At 33.7% G+C, this 17905-nt stretch overlaps 1 protein-coding gene across 1 annotated transcript in view; it reads left to right on the forward strand.

The window, feature by feature from the left end:
* The first annotated feature begins 14857 nt into the window (after window positions 1-14857).
* Window positions 14858-17905, forward strand: part of RAB3C (RAB3C, member RAS oncogene family) — a 318578-nt gene continuing 315530 nt past the window's right edge. Inside the window, exon 1 of the mRNA XM_051991019.1 lies at window positions 14858-15053. Within this exon, the coding sequence (XP_051846979.1) occupies window positions 15030-15053 (24 nt within the window). The 5' untranslated portion in view covers window positions 14858-15029. The remainder of the gene's footprint in view (window positions 15054-17905) is intronic.

Here is a 17905-nt window from a genome sequence, read left to right on the forward strand (position 1 = left end):
CTCACTTTACTCAGTATCAATTCATGTGAGTCTTTCCAGTCTTTTCTGAAATCAGCCTGCTCATCATTTAATAAAGAACAATAGTATTCCATTGCATTCATATATCATAACTTATTCAGCTATTCCCCAAGTGATGTGCATCCTCTCAATTTTTTGTTCCTTGTCCTTTGCTCCTTGTAGAGCTGCTACAAACATTTTTTGCATATATGGGTCCTTTTTCCTCTTTTATGATCTCTTTGTGATACAGACTCAGTAAAGACACTTCTAGGTCAAAGGCTATGCACAGTTTGATAACCTTTGTGCAGAGCTCCAAATTGCTCTTCAGAATGGTTGGGTCATATGACAATTCCACTGACACTGCATTAGTGTCCCATTCCCATTTTTTCTCATTTCCTCAAATTAAATGCTCATTTTCTAAGTCACTAAATGTGATATAGTGTTCATAGTACCCAGCATTCTTATAAAGCTTTCGTGTTAAAAATATTTGCATATATCATTTTGTTTCATCCTCACAACAAACCCTAAGATGTAGGTGCTATTATTATGTCTACTTTACAGATCTCAGGTATTATTTACTCCAAATTCAACATTCAATTTTCTCTTCCATATGTCTGCCTAGTATCCACATTTATAGATAAGAAGGAGAATGCTTTTTCCTGGGTTGGTGATGTTACATCTGGTTAAGATATCTGGTCTGAATCTAGGAGCCTGAGATAATAGATCACAATAGGAGGGAGTGATGTTATAGTGTCACAAGTCTGGCAAAATGTAGACAAAGGGTATGAACCTGGGTTATCCCTAGAAGTCTTCCCTTCTGTGTTTTTTAATTAAAGCTTTTTATTCACAAAACATATGCATGGATAATTTTTCAACATTGACCCTTGCAAAACTTTCTGTTTCAGATTTTTCCCTCCTTCTCCCCAACCCCTTCCCCAGAAGGCAGGTAGCCCAATACATGTTAAATATGTTTAAAAATATGGTAAATCCAATATATGTATACATATTTATTCAGTTATCTTGTTGCACAAGAAAAAATGGGTCTAGAAAGAAAAAAAACCTGAGAAAATGCAAGCAAACATTAACAGAAAGTGTGAAAATGCAATGTTGTGGTGCACATTCAGTTCCCACAGTCCTCTGTCTGGGTATATATGGCTTTCTTCATCACTGAACAATTGGAACTGGCTTAAGTAATCTCATTGTTGAAGAGAACCATGTTCATTGTTGTTGTCATGTATAATGATCTCCTGGTCCTGAAGAACCCTTCATTTCCCTTAGCATCATTCATGTAAGTCACTCAGGGCCTTTCTAAAACCATCCTGTTGGTCATTTCTTACAGAACAACAATATTCCATAACATTCGTATATTATAATTTATTCAGCCATTCTTCAATTGATGTGCATCCATTCAGTTTCCAGTTTCTAGCCACTACAAAAAGGGCTTCCACAAACATGTTTGTACATGTGGGTCCTTTTTCCCTCCTTTAAGATCTTTTTGAGATATAAGTCTAGTAGAAACACTGCTGAGTCAAAGGGTATGCACAGTTTTATAACTTTTTGAGCATAGTTCTAATTTGCTTTTCAGAATGATTGGATTCATTCAGAGTTCCACCAACAATGTATCAGTGTCTGTTTTCACACATCCCCTCCAACATTCATCATTATCTTTTCCTTTCATCTTATCCAGAGTGGCATCTCAGAGTTGTCTTAATTTGTATTTCTCTGATCAATAGTGATTTGGAGTACTTTTTTATATGACTAGAAATAGTTTAAATGTCTTCGTCTGAAAATCTTCTGTTCATATCCTTTAACTGTCAATTGAAGAATGGCTTGAATTCTTATAAATTTGAATTAATTCTCTATATATTTTAGAAATGAGGTCTTTATCAGAACCTTTGAGTGTAAAAATGTTTTCCCAGTTTATTGCTTCCCTTTTAACCTTGTCTACATTAGTTTTATTTGTAAAAAACCTTTTTAACTTAATATAATCAAAATTATCTATTTTGTGATCAATAATGATCTCTAGTTCTTTGGTTACAAATTTCTTCCTTCTTCACAGATCTGAGAGGTAAACTATCCTATGATCTTCTAATTTGTTTATAATATAATTCTTTATGTCTAGATCATGAACCCATTTTGAACTTATTTTGGCATATTTTGGTATACGTTGTTAGGTGTGGGTCAATGCTTAGTTTCTGCCATACTCGTTTCCAATTTTCCCAGCAGTTTTTTCTCAAATAGTGAATTCTTACCCCAAAAGCTGAGTCTTTGGGTTTGTCAAACACTAGATTACTATATTAATTGACTATTTTGTCTTGTGAACCTAACCTATTATGCTGATCAACTATTGTGTTTCTTAGTCAGTATCAAATGATTTTAATCTCCGCTGCTTTATAATATAGTTTTAGATCAGTTAGGCCACCTTCATTTTTTTATAATTAATTCCCTGAAATTCTTGACCTTTTGTTCTTCTAGATGAATTTTGTTGTTGTTGTTTTTTCTAGGTCAAAAAAATTAGTTTTTTGGGAGTTTGATTGGTATAGCATTAAATAAATAAATTAGCTTAGGTAGCATTGTCATCTTTATTATATTCACTCAACTTATCCAAGAGCACTTGATATTTTTCCAATTGTTTAGACTTGACTTTCTTTGTGTGGAAAGTGTTTTGTAGTTTTGCTCATATAGTTCCTGACTTTCCTTTGGCGAATAGATTCTCAAATACTTTATATTATCGACAGTTATTTTAAATGGAATTTCTCTTTGCATCTCTTGCTGTTGATTTGATTAGTGATATATAAAAAATAATGATTTTTTTTCCAACCTCCCCAGTGGATTTATTTTGTATCCTGCAACTTTGCTAAAGTTGTGGATTATTTCTAATAGTTTTTTAGTTGATTCTCTAGGGTTCTCTAAGTATACTATCACATCATCTGCAAAGAGTGATAATTTGGTATCCTCATTACCTACTCTAATTCCTTTAATCTCCTTTTCTTCTTTTATTGCCAAAGCTAGCATTTCTAATACAATATTGAATAGTGATGGTGATAGTGGGCAACTTTGTTTCATTCCTGATCTTATTGGGAATGGCTCCAGTTTATCACCTTTACATATGATGCTTGCTGATGGTTTTAAATAGATGCTACTGACTATTTTACGGGAAAAAATCCATTTATTTCTATCTCTTTAGTGTTTTTAATGGGAATGGATGTTGGATTTTATCAAATGCTTTTTCTGCATCCATTGAGATTTTGGTTAATTTGGTTATTGATATAGTCAATTATGCTAATAGTTTTACTAATATTGAATCAGTTCTGCATTCCTGGTATAAATCCTACTTGCTTGAGGTGTATTATCCTGGGGATGATTTTTTGGTAATCTCTTTGCTAATATTTTACTTAACATTTTTGCATCAATATTCATTAGGGAGATTGGTCTATAATTTTCTTTCCCTGTTTTCATCCTACCTGGTTTAGGTACAGTATCATGTCTGTGTCATAAAAGGAATTTGGTAGGAGTCCTTCATTCCTTATTTTTTTCAAATAGTTTATATAGTATTAGAGTTACTTGTTCTTTAAATGTTTGGTAGAATTCACATGTATTGGTTCTAGGGATTTTTTTCTTAGGAAGTTGATTAGTAACTTATTCTATTTCTTTTTCTAAAATGGGACTATTTAAGTAATTTATTTCCTCTTCTGTTAACCTGGGCAATTTATAGTTTTGTAGGTATTCCTCCATTTTGCTCAGGTTATCAAATTTGCTGGCATAAAGTTGGGCAAAGTAACTCCTAATTATTGCTCTAATTTCTTCATTGGTGGAAAGTTCCCCTTTTCATTTTTGAGACTAACAATTTAGTTTTCCTCTTTCCTTTTTCTAATCAAATTAACTAAAGATTTATCTATTTTGTTGGTTTTTTTCATAAAACCAACTTTTAGTTTTATTTATTAATTCAATAGTTTTTTTTTTACTTTCACTTTTATTAATCTCTCTTTTTATTTTTGAAATTTCAAGATTGGTGTTTGATTGGGATTTTTAAATTTGTTCTTTTTCTAGCTTTTTTAGTTGCAAGCCCAATTTATTGATCTTTTCTTTCTCTATTTTATGAAAATAAGCATCTAGAGATATAAAATGTCCCCTTAGTATTAACGCTTTGGCTGCATTCGACAATTTTTTGGTATATTGTCTCATTATTGTCATTCTCTTGGATGAAATTATTAATTATATCTATGATTTGCTATTTCATTCATTCATTCTTTAGGATGAGATTATTTTGTTTCCAATTTCTTTTTGGTCTTTTTACTCCTGGCTTCATATCATATGTAATTTTTATTGCATCATGATCTGAAAAAAAATGCATTTACTATTTCTGCCTTTTGGCATTTGATTTTGAGGTTATTATTCCCTAGCTATAGTCAATTTTTGTATAAGTTCCATGAACCAGTGAGGAAAAAGTAAATTCCTTTCTGTTTCCATTTAATTTTCTCCAAAGATCTATCATACCTAACTTTTCTGACATTTTGTTTACCTCCTCAGCTTTTTTCTTATTTATTTTGTAGTTCAATTTATCTAGTTCTGGTGGGCGAGGTTGAGATCCCTCACTAATATAGTTTTGCTGCCTATTTCTTCATGCATCTCTCTTAGCTTCCCCGGGAATTTCCATGTTATACCACTTGGTACATATATATTTAGTATTGATATTGCTTCGTTATCTATGTACTCTTTAGTAAGATATAGTTTCCTTCCTCATCTCTTTTAATTAGATCTATCTTTGCTTTTACTTGACCTGAGATCAGGATTGCTACCCCTGCTTTTTTTTTCTTCACCTGAAGGATAATATATTCTGCTCCAGCCCTTTACCTTCACTCTGTATGTATCACTATGCTTTAAATGTATTTCTTGTAAACAACATATTGTAGGATTCTGGCTTTTAATCCAGTGTGCCATCTGCTTCTGATTTATGGGGGAGTTCACAGTTAAAATAACTAATCTATATATCCTGCCATGTTATTTACCCTAGGTTATGATTTTCTCTTTCCTACCCCGCTTCCAACCTCCCCAGTATTTTGCTTTTGATGTCCATCTCCCTCAAACAGTCCTCCCCATTTTTTACACCTTTCCCCTAATTCTTCTGTTTTCCCTTCTATTAGTCTTTCCCCTTCTTTTCCTCCTTTCCTTCCTACTTCCCTATAAGGTGAGACAAGTTTCTTTGTGATCCCAAATATGTTTGATATTCTCTCTTAGAGCCAAATCTGATGAGAGTAAGATTCACACAATGCTCATCCTCCTTCCTTCTTTTCTTCAGTTATAATAGGTTTCCATTGCCTCTTTGTGAAATGTAATTTCCCTTATTTTACCTCCTTTTCCCTCTTCTTCCAGCATGATCCCCTTTCCACCTCTAGTTTCTTTTTTCATATTATCATAATAAAATCCAATTATACCCTCATTCTCTGAGTATACCTATAAGAGAAATATTGTTTTCAAGAGTTCTTTTCTTTTCACCTTTTTATGATTCTCTTGAGTTCTGTGTTTGGAGATCAAGTTTTCTGTTTAGTTCTGGTCTTTTCATTAGAAACAGGTGAAATTCACCTATGTCATTGAATATCCATCTTCTTCCCTGAAAGATAATGCCCATTTTAGCTGGATAGCTTATTCTTGGCTGTAATCCAGGTTCCTTTGCCTTTCAGAATATCAGATTCCAGGCCCTTCCATCCTTAAAGGTGGAAGCTGCTAGGTCCTGGGTAATCATAATTTGGCTCCTCTATATTTAAATTGTTTCTTTCTGGCTGCTTGGGCTATCTTTTCCTTGGTATGATAGTTCTGAAATTTAACTATGATGTTCATTGGAGATTTAATTTTGGGTTTTCTTTCAGGAGGTGATTGGTGGATTCTTTCGATGGCTAGTTTACCTTCAGATTCTAAAATATCAGGGTAGTTTTCTTTTATGATTTCTAGTAAGAAAATGTCTAGGTTATTTATTTCATCATAGACTTTCAGAAAGCCCAATAATCCTTAAATTTTTTCTCCTAGATCTATTTTCAAAGTAGTTCCCCCCCCCAGGAGATATTCATATTTTCTTCTATTTTTTTCATTTATTTTTGTTTTTATTTGACTGATTCTTGAAGTCTTATTGAGTCATTCACTTTCATTTGTTCAATTCTAATTTTTAGTGTATTATTTTCTCCAGTTACCTTTTTTAGGTCCTTTTGCAATTAACCAGTTAAATTTTTTTGTTCATTGCATTCTTTTTTCATTTTTTCCATTACTCCTTTCAATGATCTCATTTCATTTCCCCATTTTTCTTCTAACTCTCTTTCAAGTTCCTTTTTGCAATCCTTGAAGAAAGCCTTGCGAAATGAGGACTACTCATGAATCTCTTTGGGGCTTCATCTGTTTTTTTGTTTGTTTGTTTGTTTGTTTTTTTGCTTTGCCTTTAGGAACTTCATGATTTGAGATCTATTCTTCTCTCTCTCCATAAAAGCTGTCTATGGTGAGAGTTCTTTTTTGTTTTTTATTCATTTTTTAAAGACTTGATATCTGTTCAATGCAAAAAAAAAGTGACAGCTGCTTTAATTTGCTCTGGGGCAGTTTTGCTGATTGATTTTCAGTGCTAGGTAATGGCGTCTAGGACCAGTGTTCTTCTGGGGCTCAGTGGTTTACAATTTGGTTTACAATTTGTCTTTTACAAAAAGAAAATCTGCCAAACCATCTGCTTGCAACCAGGACAGAATGACCTAAAAAGCTTATAGAAGATTCCCAGGTGGGTGAAAGCTACAACATTGTGACTCCCCACTCCAGCTTTTTGCCCCAGTCTCCCTGTGCTGTGGTTTGGTTGCAGCAAACTGTCCCCCTGCCTGATTGAAACAGACCTGTTCTGAAGTTCTTCCAAGTTATCTTCTTCTAGAAATGTGTGGTATTCCAAATATTTGTGAGTTCTTTGACTCCAAAACCAGTTCAGAGGTTCAATCTGCTGTTGGTTTGAGGAAAGGTTAGAGAAGGTCACAAGATAGCTCACCGCCATCTTGATTCTGCCCCTGGAAGTCTCTTTCTGTATTTAGCAAGGAAAAATTTGAACCCCTAAAATCCACCATACAGAGGGGGAAATCTCTTTTGGTGTGAGAATGTTGGTAGTTTGTTCATTTTCCAGGATTTCTACTGCATTTTAAAAAGAAAGATAATTTCTGGAGGGCAGGTGAAGTGCAAGAGCTTTGTATATATATATGCTTCATTGAGTCCAAACATTTTTACATCTCACTTAAGAACATTCACTTGACTCTGTCATCCCGTCAAATTATTGTTTTATATTTATTCTCTTTTTCATTGTTAAATTCCAAAAAAATATTGCTGAATAACTTCTTTATCACCTTATTTCCCAACTCATCGTAATCATGCTTCCACTTCCACTTCTTGACTGAAACCATTCTCTCAAGTTTTCCCAAGCATCACTCATTCTTACCTTTTCTCAGGCTTTCTCCTCCTTGGCCTCTCTGCAACTTTTGATTTGAATGGCTACTCTGTTTTCCTGGATACTCTCTCCATTCTTGACATGTTTAAAATTGATTTCTCTACTTTTTCTATTGCCTCTCTAATTGCTCTTTTTCTATCTCTTTTGCTGAACCATGATATAATTATTGCATTATAATTTTATGCAGATAATTTCTGAAAATTCTGTCCCATATCACTAATAATCTATTGGATATCTCTATTGTGTTTTCAATCAACATATCAAATTTGTCCAGAATATCCTCCCTTGAACCATCCTTCCTTTAAACTTTTTTCTACTGTGAATATTATTGTTTCACTTTCCCAGATTTGTACTGTTGAAATTATTCTTACTTTTACCTTGTCTTGCCTTCTCATTACCAAGTTCTTTTGACAATATTTTGAATCAGTCTAATTTTCTAAATTCATACATCCATCACCTCAGTTTATTACAGTCATCTCTGGCCTAGAATGTAATAGCCTCTTAGTTGTTTTCCCTATAATCTCTCTTCTACAACCTAACATCTGCATGTTTGATAAAATAATCTTCCTGAACATAGGTTTGACTATGTTGCATATGTCACTTCCTTGCTGAACAACTTTCTGTAGTTTTCTCTTGACTTTAAGAAACATATTCCCTAGCTTAACACCTACAGAATGTGGTTTCTAACTATCTTTCCAAACTTAGTTAACATTATTCTCCTTTTTACGGTCTATGTTCTAGACAAACTTCCCTACTAGCTATTTCCCAAATTTGACAATCTAGAGCATCCTTCTGCGTATTTGCAAAAGGACCTCACACTCAGAAGTCATTCCCATATTGTTTCCACTATTCTAAACCTTTTTCTTCCAAAGGGAGTCAGCTCAAGTACTCCTTACTCCATGAAGCCTTCCATGTTCTGTCAGTATTTTATTCCCACTTTAAATTATTTTGCAATTATTCATATATCTATATATCTATATCTATATATATGTACATATATCTCACTAGAAGAATGTTGTTTTCTTTTGGGTTGGTCTGTTTCATTTTAGCTTTGAATCTCCAATACCAACAAGTTGCCTTAAATACAGTAAAAGTTTAAAGAATGAACATTTTTAGTTGAATTGATACACATAGGATCATAGCATTTTGTATTGGAAGGGAAATTAGAGATTGCTTAATCCAACCCTTCTTCCCATTCTACTTAATAAAAAAATCAATATGTTGCAAATGATTTTAGTTCCTTTTTTTCATTTTTTAGTTTCCTGCTTCTCTGATGCTTTTAATACTTAATTTCATGGCTCTAAAACTAAAAATATATGAGATGATTTTAAATTGTACATTTAATCATTTTGAATTTGGAAAATTCCTTTAACACAATCTCCTAAAAATCAAATACATGTTTATTTTTATGTGGAAACATTGAAATTTTACAGATAAGATGCATTATGGAGAAAATATAAAATAAAACTACAAATTCCATGGTAAAAATGTAACATAGTATTTTCTTTCCTAAGTATAACTGAAAAAGAAAAGAAAAGGAGAGAAAAAAGGAATGTAATTTCTGCAACAGTTTATAGGAGACCACTTGTCATAGTATCTAGAAATAATATTCACTTTGAGGCCTCAACAAGAACTTCAAACTATGAATATTCTAAATAGGGAAATGCCATTATATTTTCCCTAACAAAATAAGTGTGTCTTTATGGCTTCCTTGAGACTAAATTAAATATTGTACAATGGAATTTGAACACATTTATTTATATGGCTGAAAACAAATCATGCAATTGTGAGTATAAAAAATCATTTTTTAAATTTAAAAAAAAAATCATTCTTTTAGGGATTATAACACAAGAAAGTTAGTTCTATTTGATGCTATGAAGATACCATATCTTAACAATCAGGGCCAGCCAGAGCATTGAATATTCCACAATTATGGTGGCAGCCCCATAAAGAAAAACTTCCCTGTTGGTAAAATTCTGGATTCTGATCTGACTAGTTGTTCAAATATACCAATCTCTCTGTTGTAAATTATAATTGAAGGACTAAATAACACTTAAAAGGGTAATCTTAATAATAATGAATGCATATGTATATACAATATTTTTAGGTTTACAATGTCCTTTATATACATTATCTCATTCAAACTACAGGGCAACCCTTTGACATAGGTGCAATACATGGATTGTCAAACCTAATATACAGATGAAAAAACTTATACTAAGAGAGATTTACAAATGTTTTTATGGGCATATAGATGGTGTCACAATCTAGGTCTTTTGTGTTTTAGATCTAATTCTATCTATTATAGAGTAAATATTTCATCCTTGTCTCTTTTTTTTTTTCCTCTAGGACATTGTCTAAGAATTTTCCTCTCCAGCTCAGTGGAAAGAATGGAGTCACTTGAGGAGGGGGCAGCTAGATGATACAGTGGATAAAGTACCAGCTCTAAAGTCAGGAGGACCTGAGTTCAAATTTGACCTCAGACACTTAACACTGAACTAGTTGTGTGACCCTGAACAAGTGGAAAAGTGGCTTCAATGAGTCCTCAGAGAGCTACCCCAGTAGCAACCCCAAATCTGTTTTACAGGGACATATTAAGAAGACCAGAGTCACGGAAGAGTTTGTACCAGAATGTGATGTTATGTCTGAAGAACTTATGGACTCTGTAGAAAGTAGGACTCAATAGAAAAAAGAAAGAAGATAGTGATAATTATGGATTATAATGATCCTTTTGTGTGTTTGCCTACATTGTTTATGAACTATTGTGAGTCTTTTTATGGGTTTTTCAATTTTTGTAGGGATGGAATGATTGTCCTATACTTGAATGAGAACAGATATGAGTTATATTTTCTTAGAACAAATGCTGGTTGGAGATTTTACAAGTCAAAGAAACATAGTAATTATTTTGAGGTAGCCCTCAAGATTCCCCCCATTTCAAACAATCCATTAGCATGTGATATTAAGTAAAATACTGAAGCTATTTTTATCTTAATATAATAGAATAGTTGGATGGTGGTGGTAAAACAGTTCAACATCAAAGATAAACTTGATAATTTGAAGGCAAGGCCTTTCTTCTCATTTATGTTCTCTCTACAGACTGACACTGTTGACCACTCTCTTCTTGATATTATCTTCTCTCCAGGTTTTTGTAATATTGTTCTCTCCTGTATTGTTGGATCTTCATCCAGGTCATATCTGCTAATTATAAGTATTCCTTAAGACTTTGTCCTGGACTCTCTTTTATTCTCCCTTATAATATTTTCTTTGATGATCTTGTCAGCTCCAATGCAATCATCATCTTTATAGAGATGAATTTCAGTTCTTTATAGCAAGCCCTTACCTTTCTTGATGTCCAATTTTATGTGTTTACTGCCTATTGGATATTTTGAACTTGGTGTTATATAGATATTTTGAAGTCAACATATTACTCAGTACTCATTATGTATAAGGTAGGTGAGCTTGCACAGCTCTCCCTCACTTAAATTTAATTCATTTGCATGACATTCATTATCCTCTTCAAGAATAAAGTACAAACAAAAAGAACAAGTCTTAACACTACGCACTCTATGATCTGGTGACTTTGGTTTTCTTACTATTCTTTGCATCAAACACTTCATCTTCCAACTTGGGGTATTTTCACTGGTTACCTACTGTGCTTGAAATTCTCCCCTGCTTTATCTCTTTCTTTGATTTCATGCAACACACATATATGTATATATACATATGTATATATAAGTATATACATATGTATGTGCTCATATACATACAAAACATGTGTATACATACACATTTATACATAAGTGTGTGTGTATGATATATAAATTTGTATATAGTTATTTAACTGTTGTCTCCCAATTAGCCTTGAGGATAGTCTTTTTGCCTTTCTTTGTATTCCCAATAATTTGTGCAATATCTGGAACATAATAGGTGTTGATTTGAAGTGACTACTTAACAACTTTGTCTGTTTTACTTACCAAGTACTGATCACCAAACCCTTATATTAATTCCTGTTTCATTGGCCATATCCTATGCCTAAAGAATGCTAAATTTTGTGTGTTTTGATGGCCAGGAATCATTGATTTTGTCATGATTGTTTGCTATGTTTCTACTTCCAAAACTGTAAGGAAAGGCTGATAATATAGCACAGAAGTTAAGATGTGTTCTTTATTCAATATACACCCACAATGCATAAAACTAGATCAGATTAGGACCTTAAAACAATTTCATCTTTTTTCCCCCTAAGGCAATTAGGGTTAAGTGACTTGCCCAGGGTCACATAGCTAGGAAGTGTTAAGTGTTTGAGACTAGATTTGAACTCAGGTCCTCCTGACTTCAGGATGATCTTTTCTCTATCTACTGTACCATCTAGCTGCCCCAACTGTTTGGTCTTTTTACCTGAAACTCCTAATGTTTTAATCCTTTGCATAAGAGCAGTCAGTCAAATATAGGTTATCACTTCATAGGTACAATTGAACTCATAGAGCCTGATCCATGACAAAATATTGATTTTTACAGATGTGAAAAATGCCCCAATGATTAGATATTTTGATTCAGAGATGAGGCCACTATAAACAAAGCCAGAGGGAATCAGTAAAACTGTTTCTTTTCTGAGTCTAAATAGATAATAAGCCCAAGGCTACCCTCATTTGTTCAGAGAATAGAAGCCAGATGTACTTTAATATATGTGTTTGACTTTTAAGCTGTATGCTTCTTTCCCTTTCTTCCCATCAACTTGAGTGACCAGTAGAGGGCACTTCAATTCGGATTTAAAAAAAGATAAAAGAGGAATTCAGGGAAGCTACTTGAAATTCAAACCTTTTATTCCAGACCTTTTAGTCAATTTTTTATTTGTTATTCTTTCAAACTAAAAGACATTGTTTAAAAAAAAAAAACACGGAGGCATATAGTAATTTTGTAATGTAGATTAAAGAAGAAGGAGATTGCTGGAAGAATGTAAAATCTTAATCATTTGCCATTCTAAAAAAGTGCATATTTCAAATTCTTCAGAATCCTTGGAGATGAGAGATATAGAAGATAATGATGACAACTCAGAAATGTAGTAGCATTCTAAATGGTGGCTGTTGGGAGCCCAGGTGCTACAAAAAGAGATAACATAAATGAACGGGAGAGACATTTCACTCCTGAAACAAATATCTTCTTATGGTAATCACAATGTGTTTATCAAAGACAATAAATTCATTTCTTACAGAAAAGGAAGAAATATTGCAAAGAATTGCTTCATACTGACTTTAATAGAAATTGGAGTTTCTATTTGGGGAGCATTAAGCATCATATTGATGTTGATTTTTTAAATTTTATATTATCTACTCACTAATTGCAGAAGGATGGAATTGTTATAAATATATAAGCTCAATGTATGATGGGAATAATATATATATTGTGTACCTTTTGAATAGTCAAGCATAATTTTTCTACTATTTTTATCTAATGCAACTAGAACTTTTGAGTTAAAACTGAGAAAGAACATTCTGGGACTGGATTTAAAAATCCCATGGATCCTTTTTTGAACGTAGTCTATCTCCTCCCCCTCCCCCCCTCCACCCCAGGCTATATGGTTCCCAGACATCCTCTTGAGACAAATATGAGATAATGCTTTTCTTAGTATGACCCTATCTCCTTTTATTTGACCTTATCCTGGAGGTCACTGTTAGATTGATTTGTGATTTGTTTTGTGTGGTGCTGTCTCTAAGACTGTAAAAAGGATGCTGGATTTGGAATCAAGAGGAATTGGATTCAAACCCCAGATTTATCATTTATTAGCTGAGCTACTTTGGCAAGTCACTTCATCTTTCTGTACCTCACTTTCCTCATCTGTAAAATGTAGTGGTTGGAATAGATTATCTCTCAGGTCCCTCCTATGAATTACATGTAATTCTTTCCTTACATGAATTACATGTAAGTAGAGAGGGTACAGATAGTCAATACATGTAAACACACATGCACTCATAAAACACATTAGCTGAGAAAAAAAAACAAATAAAATTGAATTTACTAAAATAAATAGGGAGAAAAGTGTGTGTGGGGGATTGACAACCACTTTTTGAACAACTGAACTAGACTTGATTTGTATGCTTCTTATCTTGGGAAGGATAGTCTACTTTTAAGAATAAGATAGGATGACTTAATAGTTATATTTTAAAAACAAAACAAAACGAAACAATTTTCCGTTTTGTGCATTTCTGTGGCTGTTCTTCTGGCTTCTGATGATTAATGCATTCATTTATGTCTCTTGTTTTGGGTAAATCGTCCATTGCCCTATCAGCTCAAAGCCTGTGGCCGGTGTCTCTGTGTGCTAATGAATGTACAAGGTGGCTGGGGGAGGGCCTGGGGGGTTGTACTAATGCTATCATTTATGCTGTACTTCCTAAGAGACTCTGCATTCGTTCTCTTGCAGCTGCCACTTCAATATACCACTGCTGCCTTCCTCAGTGGAAAAAGTCATCCATCTAAACAAGGCAATCTTACCCCTCTCACCATCACCCCCTATTGTGTTCTGCTTTTCAATTTCTGTTCTGCGACCTGCGTGAGACCCAAGCTCCCATTCCAGAGGGGTACTTACTTTTGAATCTTCCTTCCAACCTCAGTGTAGAATGGAGCTTTACGGAAAGGTAAGACTTTGGAACTCGAAAGGGGAGAGGGGAGGGTGGGAAAATACACTTTCTCTAGAGACTCTGGGTGAAATGGTTGCTAAGAAAAAGCTTTCGAATACCGCTTATGTTTTTGTGGACATGGATTACTGTTCTACATGAGTATGCGTGAAGATGTTTTTCTTTAAGATGCTTGTATGGGAGTTAATATTTTTTCTCTCAAAGATTTGTCTATGAAATTAATAAAAAATTAATAAGCCAACCGCTGGTCTCTGGCTTTTTTTCAGTTGGCGCTTTCCATACAAACATAAGCATTTAAAAGGAAGCTCAGACAGGTTCAGGTACACCAATTTCTTTTAGCTCATTTCAAGGAAATGTACAAACTTTTCGGGTTTAGAGTAAGTGTCCAAATGAAGAACACACTTGGTTTGTGCTGAGACTTGATACGAAGTAAGATATCCAAGCTGTAATTTAAGTGTGTTTGTAGAGAGGAGATGATGGGAATAAAATATCTCTAGACTTGGTTGAGATGGATTCACTTTCTCCAGGGTATTCAGAAGAAATGGGAGGGGGAGATAAAGGGAGATAGCGAGTCAATAGTGAAGACGGAGGAGGAGGAGAAAGGCTAAGTGGCCTGGACCAGCAAGAGGAAAGAAGCTGTTTAAGTGTTTTCTGGGAAATGTAGTTCATTTCTTAGTATGTTTGATTTTGAATAGCTTTCGAGAGTAAAGCAAATGTACTACAACTCCCAGAGGACAGCGGGGTCCTTAGTAAATACGCGTGTGCGGCAGGAGGGACAGCTCCGGTGCTGATGTTGAAGCCGGTTAGCAAACATCAGAGTGTATGTTCAGAGTGTATCGAGCGGGTGTGTTGTGCATGCATGATCACTCCGCTAAATCTAGAGCTGTTTTAGATAGAGCTAGCACAGCATTTGACGGAGATAAAGGAAGGACACGTTGTTGAAAATGAGACACGAAGCTCCCATGCAGGTTGGTTTATAAAAGTGTTATGCATGAAGAGAAGGGAGAAAGGGGAAAGAGGGTAAAAAGGGGAGACAATTTAAGAGCAAGGAGGGAGGGGAGGGACGGAGGAAAGGGGAGAGAGAGAAAGGAAAGAGAGAGAAAGAGAGAGAGAGAGAGAGAGAGAGAGAGAGAGAGAGAGAGAGAGAGAGAGATGCTTTTCTCTAACTCCTCTTTCTATTAGTGCAAAACTATGCCCGACCTTTAGAAAAGAATTGTTTGTAGCTTCTTCCACGGGTAGAAATGCTATCTACTCCGTGGTTCAGTCATTGTGGCAGAGTGTGAATCATCTGTGCACAGTGTGCTTGTAACTGAAACTGTTTGTCTTGTTGGGTCTACAGGGTATTCATTATTTTTCTGAGCTCTGCAGGGAAAGCAATAGTGCATGTCTAGCATGTAAACCATAGCTAACAAAAGTCAGAAGAATACAGCAATAATGCATTTGCATTAAGCCAACTGCTGGTCTCTGGCTTTTTTTCAATTGGTGCTTTCCATACAAACATAAGCATTTAAAAGGAAGCTCAGTCAGGTTCAGGTACAACAATTTCTTAACTGCAATCCATTGACACAGAATTCTATTTCTTTAAGAACTTCAAAAAAGCAGATGAAAGAAATTATCACATTCTTGAAAAACTGCTTTTTCCACACAGGAATCACTACACATACTAGGAAGAAATTGCAAACATAGTAGGGTTTGGTCAATCAGAGAGTCTTTTATGTCCTTTGCTCAGGCAACCTACTCATTTTATACACTCCGGAGTGCCTGAAATCATTCATATGTCTTGTGTCATTTCAATTATCTGTTATAATTTTCTATTTCAACAATATGTTTGCTCTTTCTGAAGCAGGTATGTAGATGTACATCGATATAGGTTTTTCTTAGTGATAGTTGCTTATTTGCATGCATAACAATTAACATTAAACATCAACCAGTGCTCATTAAGCATGGACTATCCCATTGCATAACTGAATGGTTGCTTTATGAATGAGGTTAGAGAGAAGAATGGATGTAACACACCATTTGAAATGTGTTGTCTCCTTTGAGAATGAACATGTCCTGTTTGCCAAATGAAACAACATAAATATTTAACTTCAGTTCCAATTTAAACATCTACCAACTGTTCTCTTTGTGATCTCAGAATTTTTAACATATGGTTTCATTTACTTTTAATTTATTTTATTGCTTATTTTTTTCTGAGGTACACTGGCCAGGTTTTAAAATGGTAAATCAATAACGTTTCATTGTTTGTTGAAGGGTTATATAACGGAAACCCTGAATATCACCTTATGAGTTTTTGAAGTTTTGATTTCTTAAAAGGAACTGGCAGCATTGTATTTTATCCATTTAAATCCCTAGTTATGATATTGTTTTCATGTTAATATTGAAAAATTTAAATCTTTGCAGAAAACAAAAAGCATAGTTTTCTATAATCAAGACATTTTAGCATATAAAAATTCTTCAGTTCTCATAAAACTGTCATAAACTCACAATCTGTTAAATATATGATTATGAATATTTTTTCAAGATAACTGCTATAAGTCAGAGATGCCATGTACATCTTTAGCTAAAAGACATTACAAAAAATGAGTTCAATTTCCTATTTATTGTGATTTTCCTTCAGGATTTGCTTCAGATGTAAAGAAGGATTGTGTTTTGAAACACTTAATTGTATAAAATTAGTATGTGTTGAAAAATATTTTTATTTTTAAATATTTTAAAATTAGCAGATGTGGTTCATAATTATATATAGAAAATGGAATTCAGTCTTATTAATCATGATTTTTAAATTAGTCCATTTTCAGTTTAAAGTCAGAGAATACAGTAATGGCTTGTGGGTGGAGATATAACTTATGATTCATTTTATATGTTGGACAGGAGTTTTTTTGAAGAGACAAAGTTAAATATCAAGCAAAAAAAATTTAAGTTGGAAATTTTTGAAAAATCAAAGATTAATTTTCTTGACATTTTTTGTTAAGGATCACATCTTGATTCAAATTGACTTGTAATTCAATCTCATTTCAGTGATTCCCTTCTCTCTCCTCCTTTGGCTTGAAATAATTGATTAAATGTGATGATATGAAAAGTGAACCATTTAAAGAAAAAGCTTTTTAAAAAAACTGACATGGAAAAAGTGACAAATTATGTCTAAGCAAGCAGAATCCCAAAGAATAATTACAACCAATTGTCTTTAATATATGAAAATGTAATCAAGACAATTAGTTGAGGTTTTACTTATTGCTTCCATTTAAAGGCAAGACTACACAACCAGATGCTTTAAAAAATGTACCTACAATTATTTTTATTAAGTCTTCAAGAAGATGAGTCCTAAGCAAAACATGATTTTATAGCTTTATCCTATTCCTAAGAGGCTTTCCCTCTTTTTTCTTTAAGGAAAAAAACCATTAGCTGAATTAATTTGGTGATCTTGCACATGAATGGGGTTCTGACTATAAATTTTCCTGATTTACTTATTATATTCATCTTAAAATGAGGGAGATTTTTTTCATTGTTGGATGATTTTAAAGCTTTTGCTGTGTCTATTTAGGATGAAGATGAATTGTCTTGGATATATGGATATTTTCTGAGCCTTAATTCTTTCAGAAGTAGAAAGAAAATAAGGAATGATAACTATTGTTTAATATGACAGGTGAAAACATGATATACATATGACTTTTTATGTCTATTTTTTTCTTTGCAATTCCTTAAACAGCACAGAATAATGGCTGTAAAGAGTGAAGCAAGGGAGCAATTCAGAAGCTTGGTGTGAGTGAAGCACCCAGCATGTAAATGATGGCTATTGCATTTCCCAGTTCAGTGTATC

This window comes from Antechinus flavipes, chromosome 1 (genome assembly GCF_016432865.1).
Source record: "Antechinus flavipes isolate AdamAnt ecotype Samford, QLD, Australia chromosome 1, AdamAnt_v2, whole genome shotgun sequence".
NCBI lineage: Eukaryota > Metazoa > Chordata > Mammalia > Dasyuromorphia > Dasyuridae > Antechinus > Antechinus flavipes.